The 23256-nt window shown below is 38.0% G+C and overlaps 1 protein-coding gene and 1 non-coding gene across 2 annotated transcripts; both read right to left on the minus strand.

Moving 5' to 3' along the window:
• Positions 1 to 159: 159 nt before the first annotated feature.
• On the minus strand, positions 160 to 1476 carry LOC127132427 (F-box protein PP2-B15). The gene is made up of 3 exons (XM_051061374.1): positions 1027 to 1476; positions 817 to 935; positions 160 to 736 (listed from the first exon to the last, which is right to left on the minus strand). The coding sequence occupies exons 1-3, from the start codon at positions 1300 to 1302 to the stop codon at positions 274 to 276; spliced, it is 858 nt and encodes a 285-aa protein (XP_050917331.1). The 5' UTR covers positions 1303 to 1476; the 3' UTR covers positions 160 to 273.
• Positions 1477 to 7651: 6175 nt separating this feature from the next.
• Positions 7652 to 7758, minus strand: LOC127133409 (small nucleolar RNA R71). Its single transcript, XR_007807387.1, has one exon. It is a non-coding gene; the product is annotated as a small nucleolar RNA R71 (small nucleolar RNA).
• Between the last annotated feature and the right edge of the window lie 15498 nt (positions 7759 to 23256).

Raw genomic sequence — 23256 nt, forward strand, 5'->3', positions numbered from 1 at the left:
TCTCAACTCTTGAGTACCCCTAAATTGAGTTACATCCATGAGCATCAATATGTTCTTGTATAACATCAAACAAAAAAGAACTTATCTGAACATTAACATGGGCATCGTTAAAGAAAATTGATACTTATAATTATAATATATAAATAGTGAAATGGCATATTAATAAAATATTCTTTCATTTATCATATTCTTTTTAATATATATGAAACTCTTAAACATTTACAATATTACTTTCCCATCCTATAAAATACACACACACAATCAACAATAACATTATGTATGTTTGGGCCTCACTTCAATGCCTTCAAGAACAAGTCCTCCCTTCAACTGATGGCCAACTTCAGCAACACTCATTTGAATCTCTTCATCATCTTCACCACTAAAAAATTCACCAATCTCAATTTCCATCCATCCATCTTCTCTCTCACATGGCACTCCAACATTCTCTCCATCTTCTTGTTCTTGAACCATTCTGTTTCTTCTGTTTCCATAGAATAATGTCTCCATGTTACACTTATTCTCATCTTTATTACACAAATATGCTCTCCCTCTCTTTACTATCTTTCCTTTCGTAATTGATACTTCAGAAGGAGCAGAGTCAAGTCCATAAGCTCGATCAGAAACTTTCATCACTAAATAGGCTCCATACGATGTGTTTGGCGTTAGAACACTTGTTCTCATTTTGCCTTCTATTTCTAACCAGTTCACTGTTCTCAGCTCAGCCACCAACGAAAATCTACAAATTATTATTTATGTCGATGTGTCAGTGTCAGTGTGATGTTTTTAATATGTATGCTTCATAGATTAGAAAATTACCTTGATTCAGGGATTGGTTTCCAACTCCAGAACATTGGATCAATGCTCCATGCTATTGACAACTCTGTTGCCGATAACATGTAACATATTTTACCCGAACACTTCTCCAATTTGAAACTCTGTTTTCACAAATAACAGAACCAAACAGAGTAAAAAATTATTATAAACTAATTAGCTTTAGTAACAGATTAATTAAGGTTAACTAATCACCTTATTACCACCGTCAAGGAGAACTGGACGACAAAGAAAACGAAAGAGCTGTTTACATGAAGAGATGAATTTGAGAGCGAATTGATTCACAGTTCTCGAGAGAATGTCCTCGTAATCAGAGGGCAAAAAGTTCTTCCAAACCAAATCAGAGTTTGCAACTGAAACAAAAGTGTGGGAAACCATTGAAAATCGACATGCGTCTTGTGGTGATGTGCGAGACAAGATTGCAGAAACACACTCCTCAGGCAAAGAAACTATCGATGTAGCGGAATTCATTCAACCAACTTGGTTTTTTTGTTGTGTTCTATGTTGATGTTTTTTTTATTAAATTTAAGGGTAAGAGAGATAGAAGAGAAATTAGGGAGAAGAAAACTATTAAGGGTTGAAAATTGAAAATTGCAATTATCTTTATAGATATGACAGACGCTAGAAAAGTAGTTAGGCAATTTGTAATTGCCAACTATATTAAATTTGTATTTTTATTCATCATAGTGATCTTTAATAAATATACTAGTCAAATGTATGGGTGTTGGAATTATGATGTCATATAATAAATGTAGCATTGAATAAATACATTTGTTTGTTTTAACATCTTAGTACTTACCAATTTATTAGTCAAAGAAACTATTCACAAAAAAACTAGTAATGTTAGAAATTTTATTTTGTTATCACCGGCCTTTAATGTTGAGGTTAAAAAAGTTTAAAAAATAGAAGTGAAGAAAATGAATAGCATGTTTATTAGATGACTTATTGTAGTAAGGCTTCTAAAATCCAAAAACATTTAAGAAGTTCAATAGCATGTACAGTGGTGCAAATAAACAACTTAATGCCAAAACCACATTTTACTATAAAAAAAATCACATTTTGTGCGAAGGGTAACCTATTACTAGTTTTGTTGGAAATCAAAAAAATTAAAACTAAGACCAAATTTAGGGCAAAGGATAAGTTATTAATGGTTTGTTCAGAAGTTTAAATTATAATAGATAATAATATTTTTGTCCATATCGTATGAACGAGTTTTGATTGAGATTTCAACCTTAAAATATAAAAATTATTTCATTTAGAGCCTTCCTAACATATGACTATTCAAATACTAAGAGTTGACACGCTGAATATTTCATTTATTTATTTATTTTATTTTTTAAAAAAAAATCTGTATTATTTTATTATATTATTAATTAAATAATTTTTAAATAAAAAGTTATTTATGTTTACCGTATATTGTTGAGAATACATTAAGTGTGAGTAGTGTGGGTAATAATCTCACATTGATTGGAAATGTGGAGACTTGAGCATTTATAAGTGAGAGAACATCTATCACCTTAATATTTTAGATGAATATATGATGTGTCTCTCACAAATGTGTTGCTCTAAAAAAAAGTCTCACAATGTTCAATGATCCATACTGAAAAACTCCCAAAGCAAATGGTATCATGAGCCTTTGGTTCGAGAAAGGAACCAATTGACTTATATCGAAAGTCAACGGCGCAAAAACTCCCCAAACTAATGGTATCATGAGCCTTTGGTTCGAGAAAGGAACCAATTGACTTATATCGAAAGTCAACGACGCCACAAGGGCGGTGAATAAGAAACGTCCCGTTAAAGAGTGTCAACGACGTCAGGGTGGTGAATAAGAAACGTTTCATGCGGTACAATAGTTTGTGGAAGTAAATGTGAGTAGTATGGATAATAATCCCCTTGTTGGAAATGTGGAGACTTGAACATTTATAAGTGAGAGAACCCACCCATCTATCACCTTAAAATTTTAGGTGAATATGTGATGTGTCTCTCACAAAGGTGTTGCTCTAGACAAAAAGTCCCACAATGTTCAATGTTCTATATAAACAATATACAACACCCCCCCCCCCCCCCCCCCCCCCCCCCTCTCCAACATATATCTTTTCTTCACATTGAAATGTTCAATGTTTGGCAAAGCAACTATTTATCTAGATAATTGACCAATTTGCATCTCCAAAATTTTGATCGACGCATCATGGTTTCTACTCATTGTTTCATGGTTCTTATTCATCTAATCAAAGCTACTTTGAGTGACTTTAATTAAACTTTGAGAGGTCTCTTCCAACTGTGAAGGTTTCCTTTGAAATAGAGCTTGTTGGCCTTTTTCACACCTTGATTAGCACTTGAATTTTGATTATTGCTCCAACGAAAATTTAGGTGATCTTTCCAACCTGAATTGTAAGTGTTGGAATAAGGGTTATTCTTTTGAAAATTAGAAAATTGGACTTCTTCACTTGAACCTTCCTAAGAGCACCTTCTGTTTGCATGTTCTCCTCCAAAAAAATCACACCTAAGTGCTTGTACTTGGCTCATGTTAGCTTAACCTAAGCTACTTTCAGCTAGCTTTTTATTTAACAATTCAATTTGATCTAAAATTAAATTATGGGTATCAACAGCTAATATGCCTTTGGGCGTGCCCACAATTTCAATTTTTATCGGCCTTTTACTTTTTGAACGGTACTAATTCATACACGTCTTCCCAATAACGTCTTTCACCCATGGTTCAGTCATTGATCGGATAATGTCTCCTGCAGAATCATCCAACAACATGCATGTTTGACTCTTGAGACCTTTAATTAAGTTTTGCATCTGCTCCATATTATTCATATTGTTATTCGGGCATCTGCGTAACAAAGGTTTGAATATTTCCCACGAGTCAAAAAGTGACTCGGTTTCATGCTGTTCGAAATTTACAATCTCTGCTCTTCACTCGATAAACTGCGCAGTGGTGAAGAATCTTTCTAGGAATTTGTCCTCCAATTCCTTCCAAGTTTGAATTGTTCCATTTGGAAGGAAAAGGAACTGATCTTTAGCCCTTCGAATTAATAAGAACCCAAACAACCTCAACATAACCTAGTCTTCAGTGACATCGGTTGGTTTGCATATCGAAGCAATTTTGTAGAAGCGTACAAGATGCTCCCACGGGTCTCTGATCGCGTTCCCATCTAACAAATTATCTCTTAAACCTGAGAGCACATAATTTTTAATATCAAAGTTAGTAGGATCTGTCAATACAAACCCTCTTGAAACCTGTCCTTCATCGGTTCTTTTACATTAATCCCGCATAGTTTGGGGTGGTATCGCTGCCATGATGATTTCCTCTTCAGAGTCAGAAGAAATCGGTGGTTTATCTTCAGCTAAGATCCCTTGAGAGATATTTGCTTCCATGACTGCTCTCCTGGTAGCATGTGCGATTCTTTCAATTTCTGGATCAAATGGTGTCAATGTCGATCATGAGTTGCACATACAAAAATAAGAAATACCTCAGTATAACTATGATTAGTAAGAAAATAAAACGGAAATAAAAAACAATAAAAAAATAAAACATTGCACAAACGTCGCCTTGTTGAAATATCAATAATCCCCGGCAACAACGCCAAAAACTTGATGACTTCTCGACAAGTGTACTGATAGTGTCGTAGTAATAAAAAGATCGAATCCACAGGGACTGCCTATTAGCAAGACAAAATATGTGCAATGTATAAAAACTAGTAAAATGAGGGGTTTTCGAGTTTGCAATGCAAAAAGTAAATGAGTTTAAACAAAATTATGAAAGCTGTCAATTTATGTTTAGAATCCCCTATTTTTCTATTGTTGATGTTTGATGCCTTATATGAGTGATCTTACCACTATAACCCCATGGAGAATTAACAAAGCCGCTATAATCGATCCCTCGTGAAATAACTCACTAATCACTACTCTGAGCTTCCTATCCCTAGTCCACCAGTGTAAGCATGATTAGGCGATGCACAAAACATTAATTCCATATGCCACTACTCGGGGCCTCTTATTCCTATTCAACCTGCGTAAGTACAAGAATTTCCCTAGGTCCAACACATAGACTAATGGTCAGTATTCCATATGTGCCCATAATCAATTTAAAAGAGTATCTTACATAAAAAAACATTAAGAACAATAAGAAATTTAATGGAATTATAGATAAAAAGGTTCATACAAAGTGAAATCAACATATTACCCAACAATATTGAAATAAGTTCATCAAAACACAATCTAACCTAGAGGAGCTTAGCTACTCATAATTCAGATTACAATACCAAAATTGATAGATGGAATTAGCATATGAATTCCCTTGAAGTAATGGCCTCCAATGGCTTCCAATATCCTAAAAATCACCCTTGATGCTGTAAAAATCGTGCTTCGCTCTCCAAATTTTGTAACCCCTATCAAATTTAAGAGTTTCCCCTTAAAAAGAGCTCAAAATGGATTAAATGCGTCAAAAAAAGCCCAAAAACAAGATCATCGCGTGCGTGATGACTTGCATCACGTACGCGATGTAGCTTTTATGGTATCGTGCATGCGATGCTACCTTATGGGACACATGATTTTTCCCGAAGTTACACTCTTTTGCTCCCCTTTTCACCCAAATTTTCACTAAGTCCAATTTCTTCGCACTTAGCTATTGTTTCCTTATTCTTTGGTCTTTCTTCTTCATTTTGGCTCATCTTTCACTTTTTTTGGTCTGATTCTTTGATAACGCGAAAATGTATCGTATATTTGACTTAATATGCATTACTTTTTACTTGATTTTCCATAGTATTACACCGTATTTTATGTGTATTTCAGGTATTTATCGAATAAGAGATGTATAGGCAAGCAAAGAGGAAACTAGCAAAAAGGAAAGAAAAAGAGAAGAAAATGGAGCAAAATAGGAACGGTGGCGCCCTCCACAAGGCTTTAGGAAGTGGTGGCACCCACCACACTACATTAAGGTGGCGTCCATCACACTTCATGAAGGTGACGCCCACCTCACACAATGTGGCGCCCGCTACGTGGACCACATTAGGGTTGTGGCAGCCGCCATCAACCTGGTCCTCCTTATTCTTCTCCACACTTTTCGCCATGACCGTCTCTTACTTTTTCAACCAACCACTCCCCACTAGTAGATATCCAATGCTACTTTTAAGGAGAGTGGGGAGTATATATGGAAAAATTAGTTTTTACGGACGGGGTGCATTTTTTTCAGTCAGATTCTTGTTGTTAGATTTTCTTATGAGTTTCCTACCTTGTAAAAGCAATAGATTCTCCACATCGGGGACTATTGCAATTATTGTTTAAGCATCTGAATTTGATTGTAACAGTGTACTCGATTGCCAAAGCATGCCAACATTGTTTAATTTGAAGAATCAGTATTCATTCCAAGTTCTCGATTTATGTTTCAGGTTTTATTTTAATTGCCATTTTAATTACTTATGCCTTATTGTATGCTTAATTATTTGAATATCATGTCTATTACTGGATCCATGTCCGACTAAACCCATAGGTATCGATATGTAAAGACCGTCTAAACGACAGGATTCGTAAATAATTGGTGTTGCCTTTTTTAAAATATTATTTTCCGGTTTTAGTTTCTTGTTTTATTCAAAACTGTTTTCGTATGAGAGTACAAAGCAAACAAAGGTTACGGTAAATAAGAACGAGAGTTTGAGATTTTAACCGGATAGCTGAAACTAGACATTAATCCTAAACACAACGAGAGCGCTTTAGGATTAATTAGACTTTACTTATATTCAAACATTACTTTTAAATTCATAATGAGATCGCGAGAGCCAAACATTCTGGTTTAAGAGTATGGTCAGAGTCAATAAAAACGAGAGTGTGAGACGAAGTCCTTTTTATAAATAATTTCTACTGAAGAATATTTTGATCTTTAAGATTACATCAACTATCTATCGAATCCCTGAAGTTTGATGTGTTACATACCGATATCCCTTTATTAAATATCTTTATTAATATTCTGTTTACGTTATAGTTATTTCTCTTCATCCCTCCAATCTTAGAAAGATCCTCAACCTTAGATTTACATAGTAACATTAGATAACGATACGTTCGATTATTAGTCCTTTGGGTTCAATAATCTTTAAAACTATGCGATACGACTGTGCACTTTCAGTCACGATTCCCATAGACTTACTAAGTCGCGATCATGTTTTTGGCGCTGTTGCCGGGGACTAATTTAGTCGATATCGTAACTTCAGTGTTGCCCAGTATAGACTAAGGCAAACAATTCTATTTCCCTTTCTAATTTGTCAAGTGTATGCCAAGTACTCGCTCTCAAGGCGAGAAATTAAAGCTACCGTTCGACGAACCTGAGTGTTATATAAGATTAGAACTCCGGATACGAGACCTGATACGAGAACATCATATCAAGCAAAATCTTCCCGATCCTAATATCCATATTCCTGAACCAGTTATACAACCAGAGATGGCCGAAGAACCGCAGAACCGTCCTCTTAAGTACTATGCCATCCCTTCGCAGGATGAACCACATAACAACATCGTTGCCCCTGCCATCGAGGCAAATAATTTCGAGCTAAAACCTTCTTTGTTGTCAGCCGTACAACAAAACCAATTTTCAGATAGTCCCACGGAGGACCCGAACCTACATTTGTCAGTGTTTTTGCAATACGTAGACACATTGAAAGCAAATGGTGTTAGCCCCGAAGCTATAGGATTGCGTCTTTTTCCTTTCTCATTAAGACATAGAGCTAGAGCTTGGCTCCAGTCTCTACCATCCAACTATGTCACTACGTGGAACGAGTTGGAGAAAGTTTTCTTAGCATGATATTTCCCACCTAGTAAGACGGCTATGCTAAGAGCCCAAATAAACGGGTTTAAACAAAAAGATAACGAATCACTTTTTGAAGCTTGGGAGAGATACAAAGACATGATGAGACTTTGTCCACATCACGGTCTATAAGAGTGGTTGATCATCCATACCTTTTACAACAGTCTCTTGTACAACACAAGATCGACAATAGACGTCGCCGCAGGTGGCACAATGATGGATAAACCCTACAATGAGGCCTATCAACTTATCGAAAGTATGACCCAAAATCATTACCAGTGGGAAAGTGAAAGAACCTCCATAGAGAAACCTCCAACGAAAGGCGGTATGTACGAAGTAAGTAGTCTTGACCATGTCAATGCTAAGGTAGACACTCTTACTCAAAAGATAGACAACCTGACCATAACACCCGCATCCACCGTGGTTGCTGTAGCACCAAACTGCGAGATATGCGGAGTTCCTGGGCATGTTGCCCCTGAATGTCAACTTTTGACAGGAGTCTCCATAGACCAGGTGAACTATGCTAAAGGAAACCCTTACTCAAACACCTATAACCCAGGTCGGAAGAACCATCTTAACTTTACGTACAAAAACAATAATGCATTGTATGCACCTAACCAGGCACCTGTTGTACCACCAGGATATCATAAAGCTGCCACAAATACTCAAAATGCTCGTAGGAAGTCAAACCTAGAAATAATGATGGAAAATTTCATAGCTATCCAAGCCCAAACAAATAAGGATTTCCTAAATCAAAACATAGACACAAGTGAGCAAATCAAGCAGTTAGCAAACAAGGTAGACGCTTTAGCCACCCATAATAAAATGTTGGAAACACAAATTTCGCAAGTGGATCAACAACAAGCACCTACTGCTGCTTCTGCAGGCACATTTCCTGGACAGCCGCAACAAAACCCGAAAGGGCATCCAAATGCTATTATACTACGAAGTGGGACAAAACTAGACGGACCAACCGACCCTAGAATTCAAAACCCAACCATGCACCAAGACCCTGGTAAGGTAACTGAGAAGGAAGACGAACTAGAGGAAGATAAAAGTGAAGAGGCCGTAGATAAAGAAGAACCTTGTGTGCCTCCACCACCGCATAAACCTCATATCCCTTATCCTTAAAGACTTGTTAAATCTAAAAGTGTAGGGCAATTTAAAAAATTTGTAGAGCTTCTAAAACAATTGAATATCACAATACCCTTTACGGAAGCTATCACTCAAATGCCCTCATATGCTAAGTTTCTCAAGGAAATCTTATCTAACAAGAAGAAGATAGAGGATAACGAAACCGTTACACTTACTACTGAGTGTAGCACCATAATACAAAACAGTATGCCTCATAAGCTTAAAGACCCAGGGAGTTTCTCCATACCCTGTGTAATCGGAAAGTTTGTCATAGACAAAACACTATGCGACTTAGGAGCCAATATTAGCTTAATGCCCTTGTCCATATGCGAAAGGCTTAAAATAGGAGAACTAAGACCTACTAGGATATCTGTACAACTTGCGGATCGTTCTGTTAAATTTCTCGTAGGTATGTTAGAAAACATTCTGGTACGCATAAGTCAATTCTATATTCATACTGATTTCATAATCATGGATATAAAAGAGGATTCCAACAGCCCTATTGATCAATGCATTTTGATGCACGTTCTTTCATGTTTGTACTTAAGCATTTCTTCGGTTTGCTTTGATTATTTTTATGTTTTAATGTGTTTTCATAATTTATTTTATTTTTGCACTTATTTAATTTTCGTATTTAATTTTCAGCATTAGCAGCTTTCGCGAGAAAAATCATATCTTGAGCTAGGAGTATCGGATTGAGACGTGCTACCAGTCGATGGAAAGCTAAGAAAAAGATCTACAACTTTTGTTCAGAAGTAGAGAGCTGAATTAGACTGTAACAGGGCCAGAAAATTCGTTGAAGTTGCAGCATTAAATAAAACTAATGCTGCAACTTCAACGAATTTTCTGGCCCTGTTACAGTCTAATTCAGCTATCTACTTCTGAATAAAAGTTGTAGATCTTTTTCTTAGCTTTCCATCGACTGGTAGCACGTCTCAATCCGATACTCCTAGCTCAAGATATGATTTTTCTCGCGAAAGCTGCTAATGCTGAAAATTAAATACGAAAATTAAATAAGTGCAAAAATAACATAAATTATGAAAACACATTAAAACATAAAAATAATCAAAGCAAACCGAAGAAATGCTTAAGTACAAACATGAAAGAACGTGCATCAAAATGCACTGATCAAATTCCCCCACACTTGAACTTTTGCACTCCGAGCAAAATGAAAAACAAAACAAAACACAGACACATCAACGGTTACTCATTCTAGGCTATAAGTCATCTTCGGTTAAGTTTGCATCGATAAGTACTAATCTTGCATACTAAGGATATCGTAAGAAGACTAATCCACAATTGTGCAGTCATAAACCTCCTGAATACACAAATCAACTCGAATCATGTTATTATGTTAAAGCCTAACTTACTCATCCTTCTTTTTGCTTCTTTTTTCATTCAGGCGCAATCACATTAAGCCCGTTATCTCCACACACTCATAGCAAGGCGACCGGTTAGTGACTCTGATCCTTTTCTGCACGGGGTTCTGGTACTTAAGTGGCATAACCCTTTGCTTACTCAATTGTAGTTGCGGGGGATCGGACCATAATCCGCCCTACCAAGTTCAGCACCAGAAACCGCTGAACCAACTACAAAAGAGTCTTATTTCCAACTTTTTTTGAAGGTTCTACATCCGTTGGGTTAAGTGACCGGGTGAGGGTCACCAAACTTAGAAGGTGCATTCCCTTTTCTTTCTTTTCTTTTTCTTTTTCGGAACACTCACTTATATTCATCGGCTTCCCTGCGTAGAGTGTGTGTGAGATGGTGCTGACTGCTGAAATAAACTACTCAAGAGCTGTCAGAGAATGAGAATTTAAGGCTAAAACATAATAAGAATTCAAATCAATTTCCATATGCAGAAGACTTACGGTGTTAAGACGATACCGATCTTGTGAATTTTTCCCAAGTCTCCGCAAACTAATCTCAAATTATTCTATAGCCTAAAACTTTCAACAAAAATGCAATTTTTTTTTAGAAAGAAAACAAAAACAAAACAAAATGAAGAACAAAAACAAAGAAAATAAAGTATTCCCTTCCCACACTTAAAATATGCATTGTCCTCAATGAAAGAAACAAACATAAAATAAGAGAAGGAAGAGAGAGGAAAGAACACACCCGAGTAGTCAAGGAGGATAGGTGATCACATAAGCAGCCTTTCCCAAAAAGATATATTCTACATTTTCTTCTTCCAAAGTGGGGCTATCATGGAATAGCTTTGGGTAATGTCCATTGAACTTGAAATTTTTATTAGTATATTCGCCTTTTATTCCAGGATCAAAGAATCTTCTAAAAGTAAAAGTGTCAAATGGACACGTGAAGGTGATCTGATCTGGAATGTCAGCCAATGTCCAACCAAATGCCTTTTTATGCTTCCTTAAAACCTGCAAAAGCTTATTTTCTTGATCGAAATCAAGGTTAGAAGAAATTATAGCCGGTAGTTTTTCATTCATCTCTAAATAAGCATATTTCATATTTTCAGGAAGTTGCTTCAGCTCGAGGGAAGGTGGTTGCTCAATAGAATGAGTGTTTGGGGCAGCCGGGATGTCAAGAGCTTTATCTACATGAACAACTTTATTTGCAACCTCATCTGCAGTAAGAATATCAACTTGCAAGGCAGCCTCAATTTCAGCACAAACAGAGCAAATTTTAGTTTCAGTACAAATATCACAAGAATAAACATCATCAAAACCAGACAATGATGGAAAATCAGATGCAAACAAATCACTACAAGTATCATCAACAATTTCAGAAATCAAATCTATTTGAAAAATAGAATGTTCTTCCAAGGGTTGTTGGTTTGATCCTTGAGCTTGCTGCATGGCATTCACCAAAGTGGCAAGCTGCCCAATCTGTGTTTGCAAAGTCTTTAAAGTAGAATCTACTTGTTGTTGAAACTGGAGATTATTTGCAGCCATTTGTTTGACAATATCTTCTAGTGAAGGTCCAGAAGGTGCAGAGCACACAATCTCAAATTCCTTCAGATGCTCATGCGGATCCTCACCTGCAAGACCACTAAACCTTGGAAACAAGTGTATTAAACCAGATTTCAATTCAAAAGGAGTGTCAGCTTCAGGATATTCAATACACATGCCATTATAATTCACATCAGGGACAACTAACTGCCTTAAAGTTCTTTGGTCAGCCATAGTAAAAAACAAACACAACGAAGGAAAACGATTAAAATAAATTTAGAAAAATAAACTAACCCCGAAATTAATTTAACGGCGCCAATTTTATCCGCGGTCGCACACGGATCAAAAACGAGTATTTTTTACAAAACGTAGTTAGCGACAAATTGACTCGGATTATCGTTCTCACAAGGATTCTTGAATGAATTAACCAATGATAGTCCATATGTGAAAGGCTTAAAATAGGAGAACTAAGACTACTAGGATATCTGTACAACTTGCGGATCGTTCTGTTAAATTTCTCGTAGGTATGTTAGAAAACATTCTGGTACGCATAAGTCAATTCTATATTCATATTGATTTCATAATCATGGATATAAAAGAGGATTCCAACAGCCCTATCATATTAGGAAGACCATTCCTAGCCACTGCCGGAGCTATTATAGATGTTAAGAAAGGCAAGCTAACCTTTGAAGTTGGTGAGGAAAAAGTCGGATTTATTTTGACGCAATTCTTAAAGGCACCATCTATAGACGATACACGTTGTCTACTGGATGTCATCGACGAATGTATAAGATAAATGGAGAATGAGCAAACATCATACTCCGAAATACTGAAAATTCCAAGGCCTCATACTTTTGAAGATGAAAATTGGAGTAAGGAATACTAAGATGACAACCTAAGGGAATGCCTAGCACTAACGCCCGATCATATGCCTTGCCCAAAGAAACCAGCCCTAGAACTTAAAACGCTACCCAAAAATCTAAGGTACGAATTCCTAGGCACTGAACTCGAGCGATTTGTAATAGTTAATGCAGACTTAGGGCAGATAGAGACCGAAAAGCTTCTACACATTTTAAGAAAATATCCAATTGCTTTAGGCTAAAACATCTCAGATCTAAAAGGAATAAGCCCTTCCATATGCATGCATCACATAATGCTAGAGGAAGACAGTAAGATATCTAGAGAACATCAAAGAAGGATAAACCCCATTATGAGTGATGTAGTAAAGAAAGAAGTATAAAAACTGTTAGAAGTAAGGATTATCTACCTAATATCTGATAGTCAATGGGTCAGTCCAGTACATGTTGTACCGAAGAAGGGAGGCGTCACAATTGTTAATAATGAAAAAGGTGAATCTGTAGCATCAAGAGTGGTTACTGGAAGTAGAATGTGCATTGATTATAGAAAATTAAATAAAGCCACTCTGAAGGATCATTTTCCTTTACCGTTTATCGATCAAATGCTTGAACGATTGGCTAAGCATTCTCACTTCTACTATTTAGACGGTTATTCGGGACTTTTCCAAACTCCTATTCATCCTGACGACCAAGAGAAAACAACCTTCACATGTCCCTATGGCACATTCACCTATCGACGGATGTCGTTCGGACTGTATAACGCTCCCGTAACATTCCAAAGATGCATGATGTCAATTTTCGCTGATTTTATAGATGGCATCATGGAAGTCTTTATGGATGATTTCCCTGTTTGTGGGCAGAGCTTTGAAGATTGTTTATCGAATCTTGAAATGGTACTTAAAAGATCCGTAAAAGTGAACCTCGTGTTAAACTGGGAAAAATTCCATTTCATGGTCCGACAAGGGATCGTACTCGGACACACAGTGTTCGATAAGGGGATTGAAGTTGACAAGGCTAAAATAGAAGTTATAGAAAACCTTCAACCTCTGAAAACCGTAAGAGAAATACGAAGCTTCTTAGGACATGCCGATTTCTACCGGCGATTCATTAAAGATTTCTCAAAAATCACCAAACCACTGACTGACTTATTGATGAAAGACGCCGAATTCATCTTTGACGACAAATGCCTAGAGGCGTTTGAACAAGTGAAAACAACTCTTATCATCGCACCTATCATGCAACCGCCCGATTGGAGATTACATTTTGAAATCATGTGTGACGTTAGTGACTATGCTATAGGCGCAATCTTAGGACAAAGAATGGATAAGAAACTTAATGCAATATACTACGCAAGTAGAACCCTAGACCCTGCGCAGATGAACTACGCCACCACAGAAAAGGAACTTTTAGCTGTAGTGTTCTCTCTGGATAAATTTTGTTCTTACCTAGTAGGAGCAAAGAAATTATCTATACCGACCATGCTGCAATTAGGTACCTGTTAAATAAAAAGGACGCGAAACCAAGACTCATAAGGTGGATCTTATTACTGTAAGAGTTTGACCTAGAAATCAAAGATAAGAGGGGCACTGAAAATGTCGTGGCTGATCACTTGTCAAAAATGGAAGGTATTGAACCTAAACGAGTGCCTATAAATGAATATTTCCCTTACGAACGACTCATAGCCCAACTGGAAAGCAATACAGCTAAATGTGCATTAACCTATAAGGATACCTGATGGGAAAATAGCAAGTGTACTATTTTTCTCACTGTAGTAATAAAAGGGAAATTCCCCGTTTGTCGATCTCAAGGACTGCTTGACGATACAGAGTTTATAGATTGTTTCAATTAGACAAAAGCCTTTGGTTTTTGTGTTGTGAGTAATTATATTACCAATTACAAATAAATAAAATAAGTAAAAAGGTTGAACGAGAGACAAATGAGAGAAGATTTGCTGGGGTTCGGTGAATGAAACTTCCTGTAACAGATATAATTTATGAAGGCTTAGACAATAATTCTGTCCAATTAATTCCGGTCCTCAAGGGTATCTATTTCTAATTCCTTAGTGAAAAGACCTTTGATTATGTAACCTAATTACTATGTCCATAAATAATTAAGTTCATACTCAAGCATTCGAATATCAAGAATTACCGGTCAGATAGAAAATCCCTAGACCTAGGTTATTTTTACTATCCAAAATTCTTATACATATCAATGAATAATTGTTGTCCAGCTTAAACTATTCATATTAATCATCATTCGTTGGTCCGACGAATAAAGCATAAAGAACGGTAATAAGAACAAATCAATGGAAAAGAAGAAATAGTCAATGCACTCATAAACATAAAATCTGTCACATTCAGAATCAGGGTCACCCCCTAGCAATGGGGGGTTTAGCTACTCATAATCGAAATAAAAACAAAGATTAACATTGTTGTCATTACAGAATTTCGTGAGGAATCAATCTTCAATCGTCGGAAAACTCTTGAACATATGAATCCTCTGATAATCGTAGAGTCTCCAGGTCTCAAACGCGTCTCCTTTTTCTCTAAAAATTGTCCAACCCCCGGAAAATCGTGTTCTCCCCTCTAAATAGCTATGCAGTTGGGCTTTTCCTGATTTTGGGGGCCATACGCGTATTGCCCAGTCTGATACGCGTATTGCCCAGTCTCAAACGCGTACTGCACGTAAGACAGCATCTGATACGCGTATTGCCCAGTCTGGTACGCGTATTGCCCAGTATGGTACGCGTATCACCAGAAGCTTCTCTTTTTGCTAGATTTTCCATCCCTCTGGTCATATACGTATGCTACGCGTACTGGGAAGGCCCATACGCGTACCATGTAAGGCCATACGCGTATGGACAGTAGGTTCTCCAAGAATTTGGTTTTTTCTTCCGTTTTCTTGCTCGGGCCTAATTTCGCATCTGACGTTTGATTCCCTGAGCTTCCAGACTACTTTTTGACCTGCTAACATACCCAAAAGTGTAAAATATCCTCACGAAATTCATAAGTAACAACACACTTCATATTATAGAATTGAGCTTATATCTAACTAAAAATGCTTCAGTTTACGCAGTTTACCTGACTTATTTACGGTTAAATAGTGAAATACCTAGCATAAATGGTGACTGATCACAACCCCAAACTTAGCTTGTTGCTTGTCCTCAAGTAACATTTTATTACCATAAGATCATGTCACCCCAAACTTACTGTAAAACAGTTCTTGCCACAATACTGCTGAAATCTTTCGCACTGGACCTCTTGATGTTTTTTTTCAGGTTTTCTGATTTTTCCACATAGCCAACGAGCTAGAAACTCTTTCCCTCAGAGATATGACTTTACCTGTCAGCTTATATCACACTCTCACCAAGTCTCTCTGGGTTAAAATGTTATCACTCTCAAATCACAATATGCAATATCAAATCAGAAGTTTGAATAAATTCTCTCATCCTATCAACATGTACAATCACACACACTTTTTGAGGTCTTTTGGATTGTAACGGGGCTTTGGTTTAGGTAGGGTATGAAATTGGAACAAAGGTTTTTTTTTTATTTTTTTTATTTTTGGTCTTTTGGTTCAGAGTATATGAAATCATTCTCTCACTCCGTTTCTTTCCTATTATTCCAGTAGGGTTTTGTAATCCTCTTTTCCTTTTTTCTATAGTGAATGTAGCATTTTTCAAAAGCTATTCTTATTGTTTTTCGCTTTTCTCTTTCTTTCTTTTCATGTTGTTGTTTTTTTTTTTTTTTTTTTACTACATTCACTTACTATTCACTTACTGCAAAGCTACCCCAAACTTAAAGGTTGCTATTCCAACAACAACCCCAAACTTAGATAGAAACGTAGAGATGAAATCAATCCTCACATACTCTGAACAGGGTAGGATATTTACAAGGTCATGGGTTGAGAGAAAAAAAAAACGGGTATATCAGAAATAAATGATTAACAGGCTCAACAGGGTGAAACAATGGATAGTAATAATAATGGGATGGCTAGAAAGGCTCTAGGTGATAAACAAAAACATGCCTCAGTGTGTGTAGTCGTACAGCTAATAATAACAAAAGAACATACGCAAACCAAGATTGATAAAGACATACCTGATATCTCTCATATGATGATAAGTGTTTGGCTTTTTCGGATCTCACAAGGACGGGTTAAGCTGACTTGTTCTATCATACCTCTGAGTTCAAAGCTCATGCTCGTGGTTCTGATGTTAATCTTAACCAGTGCGTCCAATCATAAACAACAGTATCTACAGTCAGGGGACTGAAAGAGAGGACGCCCAAGTATTTGGTGTAAGTGATCAAGATAACCAATAGCCAGACATAGTCACATATCTAACAAAATAAACAGGAAACTGGAGGTAAACAAAATCAAATTCATTAGATTAAGACAACCCATAATAGGTGATTACATCAAAGCAAAAGAAAATAAAAACTGAATCAACCTAAAAAAAACAAAAAAAATACACAGAGAAAACCAAAAGTACAAAAAACATAATCAATCACCCAGTCCACCGTCCTGCATATGAGTGTCAAAATCAATCTCATCTGTCGGATCCAACATAGTGTGCCCTCGTGCGAAGGCAGAGATAGGCGTCAACGTCTCTGTGTGGCCCGACGGAGTATGCTGCTGCTGAGGTGGTGTCTGGTGCGGTGACTGCTGCGGAATCTCTCCCCCTATCTGAACAGACTGGTTCCACCAAGGAAAGGTGAACTGTCCGTAGTGAGGTGCTGGAGGCGGTCCAGAGAATCTATCTCTAAAGTGCTGTGCCTCCTCCCAAAGATCTGTCTGATGAGTAAGAACTCTCCCTGACAGTCCATACTGAAAACAGAAGTCCTGCATAACACAAAACTGTGACATCTGCATCTGGTACTCCCGAGAGTTCTCATCAATCGGAGAAGGCTGAGGGGGCTGTGTCTCGGTAGCAGTCGGCTGAGCCTCTTGGCGCGGAGCACTGGTGCTGCCCTCCTTGTCATGTGGTCGCCTCAGAGGTCGGGGCGGATCATCTGTGACCGTCCTCTCCTTCATCCAGTGGGCGTTCAGCGGTGCAGCCGGTCGCAACATAAGTGAATCAGAGAAATCCGGAACACCAGCTTTCTTGCACAGCAGGTAGATCACAGTCGCATGGCCTAATGATTTCTTTGGCGACTGAGCAATCTCATCCATATCAGCAACGATGATTCGTCCAATATTCACCTGCTTCTTTTGTAGGATCTGATGAAGAAGTAGGGCACGTTCTGATATCAATTCCGACCCGCTCCGATTAGTGCTCAAATTGTGATGAATGAAATATGCCAATGCCTTAGGAATCGGAGCTAGATCAACAACCATAATCTTCGCCGGAGAGATTTTTGAAGTAGGTGCCCAATCATGACCTGGCCTAATCAGTGACTCTTTCATATCATTGTACGACCAGTAGTTTTTGTCAGAACGCTTCAACTCAGCAAAAGGGCAAACATAATCATAGAATTTACATTTCAAGACACTGTTGATAGTTTTCGAATCATATTTAATCACCTTGCCTCTTACCCATGTAACGAAAGCTTCATTCCCTGTTGGGTCTTCTTCATCGGAGGTCACCCGTTGCGCGTTTGCATAAAATTCCCAAATCAAATCCAGCGCAACAGTTTGGATTTTATCATTAAAAAAGATTAACTTCTGCTTTTTGAGAAGATTAGTGACTTCTGGAAATGTTTCATTTTGATACATCCAATGCTTCTCTTCAACCATATTTCGGCTCTTGATCTGATCATATCTTTCTTCATGGTAGGAGGTGCGGAATATCTTGACCTCTTCTGGTGATTGAGACATTGTAGGATTTGTAGACTGAGTGAAAGAGAAGAAAACAGAGAGAAATCAAAGCAATACGCACAAAACACGTAACGAAAGCAGTGAGAAAATGAAGTCCGTACGGACAAAAACTATATAAGCATGCCCACAAAATGATATGCGTATGATACGCAGCCAATACGCGTATCTGGCTCCCATACGCGTACCATACGCGTATTAATCTGCCTTACGCGTATGATACGTTGCTTAAACCAGTGCAAAAAGTGATTTGCGTAACAGATCACGTATCAGAATGTGATACGCGTATTGCCTGGTTCACTACGCGTATCATACGCGTATTATTCTCTTGTACGTGTATCATACGCGTTTCACCAGAGGAGCGCAATATTGTGGTCCATTACGCGTATCATGAGGTCCATACGCGTATTGGCAGTTTTTCATTTTTCATTTTCATTTTTTTTCTATTTTATTTTTTCTTCTTTTCTTTTAAAAAAAACTGACTCGGCAAAAATAAAATAACAAAACCAATCAAACCTCCATTGGGTTGCCTCCTAAGCAGCGCTTCGTTTAACGTCGCATGGCTCGACGGGACACCTCATACTCAGATGAGTTTAACAGTTTCAATTGGTCCCCCTTCACCGGGATTGTATGGTTTCAACCTCTGACCATTAACTTTGAAGGTGTCGCCATTCTTCTCATTTTTAAGCTCTATTGCTCCATGAGGAAGTACTTTGTTAATGACGAACGGTTCAAACCATCTTGACCTCAATTTCCCTTGGAACAGCTTCAACCTGGAATTAAACAACAATACGAGTTGTCCCTCCCGAAATTCCCTCTTCTGGATCTTTTGACCATGCCATTTTTTTGTTTGTTCTTTGTAAATTTTGGCATTTTCATAAGCTTGATTCCTGAACTCTTCCAACTCATGAAGTTGAAGAATTCGGGACTCACCAGCTTTGAAAAGATCACAGTTAAGGAATTTGGAGGCCCAGAAGGCTTTGTGCTCGAGTTCGAGTGGTAAATGACAAGCCTTACCGTAAACTAGTTGATAGGGGGACATACCTATTGGTGTTTTAAATGCAGTCCTGTATGCCCACAATGCATCATCCAGCTTTACTGACCAATCTTTCCGAGAAGCACTTACCGTCTTTTCTAAGATCTGCTTTATTTGACGGTTGGACACTTCCACTTGCCCACTCGTCTGGGGGTGATATGGTGTGGCTATCTTATGCTTGACATTATACTTTTTCAACAAATTCTCAATGAGTTTATTTATAAAATGCGTACCTTGGTCACTAATTAAAGCCCGTGGTACCCCAAACCTAGAGAAGATGTTATGCCTCAAGAACTTCACCACCACTTTAGCATCATTTGTTGGTAATGCCACAACCTCTACCCACTTTGACACATAATCGACCACAACCAATATGTAATTCTTACCAGATGATGGCGGAAACGGTCCCATAAAATCAATACCCCAAACATCAAACAGCTCCACTTCTAGCATGGAGTTTTGCGGCATCTGATTCCGCTTTGTAATGTTACCTATTCGTTGGCACCTATCACATTCTCGGACTATAGAATTTGCATCCTTGAATAGCGACGGCCAATACAGACCCGATTGGAGGACTTTTGCTGCAGTTCTATCTCCACTGAAGTGTCCACCATACTCCGAATTATGACAAGCTTTCAGAATGTCGGCTTGCTCTCTTTCTGGAACACATCTTCTGATCAAACCATCCACTCCCTTTTTATAGAGAAATGGATCATCCCATAGGTATTACCTGCAATCATAAAGAAACTTTTTCTTTTGGTGAGAATTAAAATCATCAGGTATAACCCCACCTACCACATAGTTCGCATAGTCAGCAAACCATGGTATCTCCTGAACAACAAGTATTTTCTCATCAGCGAATGTGTCCTGAATAGGATGTTCCTCCTCAGTTTCTTTGATTGGGGACATGCGAGATAAGTGGTCCGCGACCGTGTTCTCGCACCCCTTTTTGTCTTTGATTTCCAAATCAAACTCCTGAAGGAGGAGGATCCATCTCAAAAGTCTCGGCTTTGATTCCTGCTTAGCAAACAAATACTTTAAAGCAGCATGATCAGTATACACAATGACTTTTGAACCAAGCAAATATGATCTAAATTTGTCAAAAGCATAAACCACGGCCAACAACTCCTTTTCGGTAGTTGCATAATTCATTTGGGCCGGGTTAAGGACATGACTAGCATAATAAATCACATGCAATAATTTGTCCTTTCTCTGTCCTAGGACAGCCCCCACAGCAAGGTCACTTGCATCAAACATTATTTCGAAAGGCAAGGACCAATCGGGGGCGATTACAATAGGTGCACTGATCAACTTACTCTTTAAAGTCTCGAAAGCTACCATGCAGTTTTTATCAAAATTAAATTGCTTGTCCTTGACTAGCAAATCAGTCAATGGTTTGGCAACTTTTGAGAAGTCTCTGATAAACCTGCGATAAAAACCTGCATGACCCAAAAAACTCCTTATCCCTTTTTCATTCACCGGAGGTGGGAGGTTAGCTATCACCTCCACTTTGGCTTTGTCCACTTCAATTCCTTTGTGGGAAATTTTGTGTCCTAGCACAATTCCTTCCTGCACCATGAAATGACATTTCTCCCAATTGAGAATAAGGTTAGTTTCCTGACATCTTTGCAAAACAAGAGACAAGTTAGCTAAACAATTATCAAAAGAAGAACCAAACACAGAGAAATCATCCATAAACACCTCCATATACTTTTCAAGCATGTCGGAGAATATAGACGTCATACACCTCTGAAAAGTAGTTGGGGCATTACATAGCCCAAATGGCATCCGTCTGTAAGCGAAAATACCATAAGGACTTGTAAATGCAGTTTTCTCCTGATCTTCCGGGGCTACAGCAATTTGATTGTATCCCGAATATCCATCCAGAAAGCAATAATACTCATGACCTGCAAGTCGTTCTAACATTTGATCAATAAAAGGGAGAGGAAAATGATCCTTTCTTGTTGCAGTGTTCAGTCTTCTGTAATCGATGCATACTCGCCACCCTGTCACTGTGCAAGTTGGGATCAGTTCATTCTTTTCATTTAAAATTACTGTGGTTCCTCCTTTCTTTGGTACCACATGCACAGGACTTACCCACGAGCTGTCAGAAATGGGGTAAATCATTCCCGAATCCAACAACTTTACAACCTCTTTCCTTACCACTTCTTTCATTGCTGGGTTTAACCTTCTTTGTGGTTGTACTACTGGTTTCTGATTATCCTCCAACAGTATCTTATGCATGCATACTGTGGGGCTAATCCCTTTTAAATCCTCAATAGTCCAACCAATAGCACTTTTATGTTTCTTTAGTACCTGTATCAACTTTTCTTCATCTATGGCATTTAGCTCAGAACTGATAATAGCAGGACAATTTGTTCCAAATCCTAGAAAGACATATTTGAGGTTTACAGGTAATTGTTTTAATTCAAAATTTATACCTGGTTTACTCACCTTTTCATCTTCTAATTCTGGTGAAGCTCTCAGATCCTCCCACCTGCGTGGTTTGGATTTCATCCAAAGGGGTTGTGTATCCAGCATGGCAAGCACTTATTTTTCTTTTTCATCATCATTCTCTTCACTCTCTCTGACCGACAGACTAAGAACTCTTTCCAATGATAATTCAGGAAACTTTCTTTGCATTGTGCTAGTTACCATTTGATCAATTACTTCCACAGAGTGGTTTGTACACATATCCTCTTTATGTTTCATAGTATCTCGGACATCAATTCTGAGCTCTTCATCATATACCTTTAGGGTCAAGGTACCTCCCTCAATGTCTATCATGCATCTTCCTGTTTCTAAGAAAGGTCTTCCCAGAATCAGAGGTAACTCTTCATCTTCTGGCATTTCCAAAATTACAAAATCAACAAGAAAAACAAATTTATCAACTTTGACCAGAACATCCTCAACTACCCCAAAAGGTCTCTTCACTGAGTGGTCAGCAAATTGAAGTGTCATTCTGGTATCTTGAACATTTCCAATTCCTAGCTTTCTGTAAATAGACAAAGGCATAAGGCTAACACTAGCCCCCAAATCAATCAGCGCCCTTTTAAAGGACCTATCTCCAATGGTACACGGGATGGTCACATACCTCTATCTGGCTTCTTCACTGGAATCTTCATACCCTGCAAAATAGCACTACAAGTTTCAGTTAGTATAACAGGGTCAGTGTCAGTGGTGCGCTTCTTGGAGATGATGTCTTTCATGAATTTCGCATAGATAGGCATCTGCTCGAGTGCCTCAGAGAATGGAATATTGATTTCTAATTTCCTGAACAACTCCATGAATTTCTGAAATTTTTTCTCATCTTGCTTCTTCTTTTTGTTTCTTTGTGGGAATGGAAGCTTAATGATGGGTTTTGGTTCAGGTAGCTTTTCTTGTACCACCGGCAGTATCACACTTTCTTCCTCAGGTGGTGTCTTGTTTTCTAAGATTTCCAGGTCCACTTCAAGCAATTTATCTTCTTCTTCATCCTTCTTCTTAAGATCTTCAACAGATTTTCCGCTTCTTGTTGTTACCGCACTCACATTATTGTGCTCCCTCGGATTTGTCACTGTTGCACTCGGTAATGCGCCTGGTGTTTGGGAATTTGTTATCTGTTGTGCTATCTGACCCAATTGAATCTCCAGATTTTTAATGGATGCATTTGTGCTCTTCTGATTATTCCTGGTTTCTTCCTGAAATTGCATACTCTGAGTTGCCATCTTCTCTATAGCAATCTCCCAATCCGCTTTCTTTGGTACTTGTTGCTGATAATGTTGTTGTTGCGGCTGATATTGTGGTTGGTAAGGTGGTTGTTGTTGTGGAGGTCCTTGCTTCTGAACATTACCTTGCTGATCTTTCCAAGAGAAATTAGGATGATTTTTCCATCCC

This window comes from Lathyrus oleraceus, chromosome 3 (assembly GCF_024323335.1).
Source record: "Lathyrus oleraceus cultivar Zhongwan6 chromosome 3, CAAS_Psat_ZW6_1.0, whole genome shotgun sequence".
Lineage (NCBI taxonomy): Eukaryota > Viridiplantae > Streptophyta > Magnoliopsida > Fabales > Fabaceae > Lathyrus > Lathyrus oleraceus.

Coding starts and splice junctions, on each gene's coding strand:
- LOC127132427 (XM_051061374.1), bottom strand. CDS start 1,302: ATGAATTCCGCTACATCGATAGTTTCTTTGCCTGAGGAGTGTGTTTCT. Junction 936..1,026: donor TCCTTGACGGTGGTAATAAG/GTGATTAGTTAA, acceptor TTGTGAAAACAG/AGTTTCAAATTGGAGAAGTG. Junction 737..816: donor AAACCAATCCCTGAATCAAG/GTAATTTTCTAA, acceptor AATAATTTGTAG/ATTTTCGTTGGTGGCTGAGC.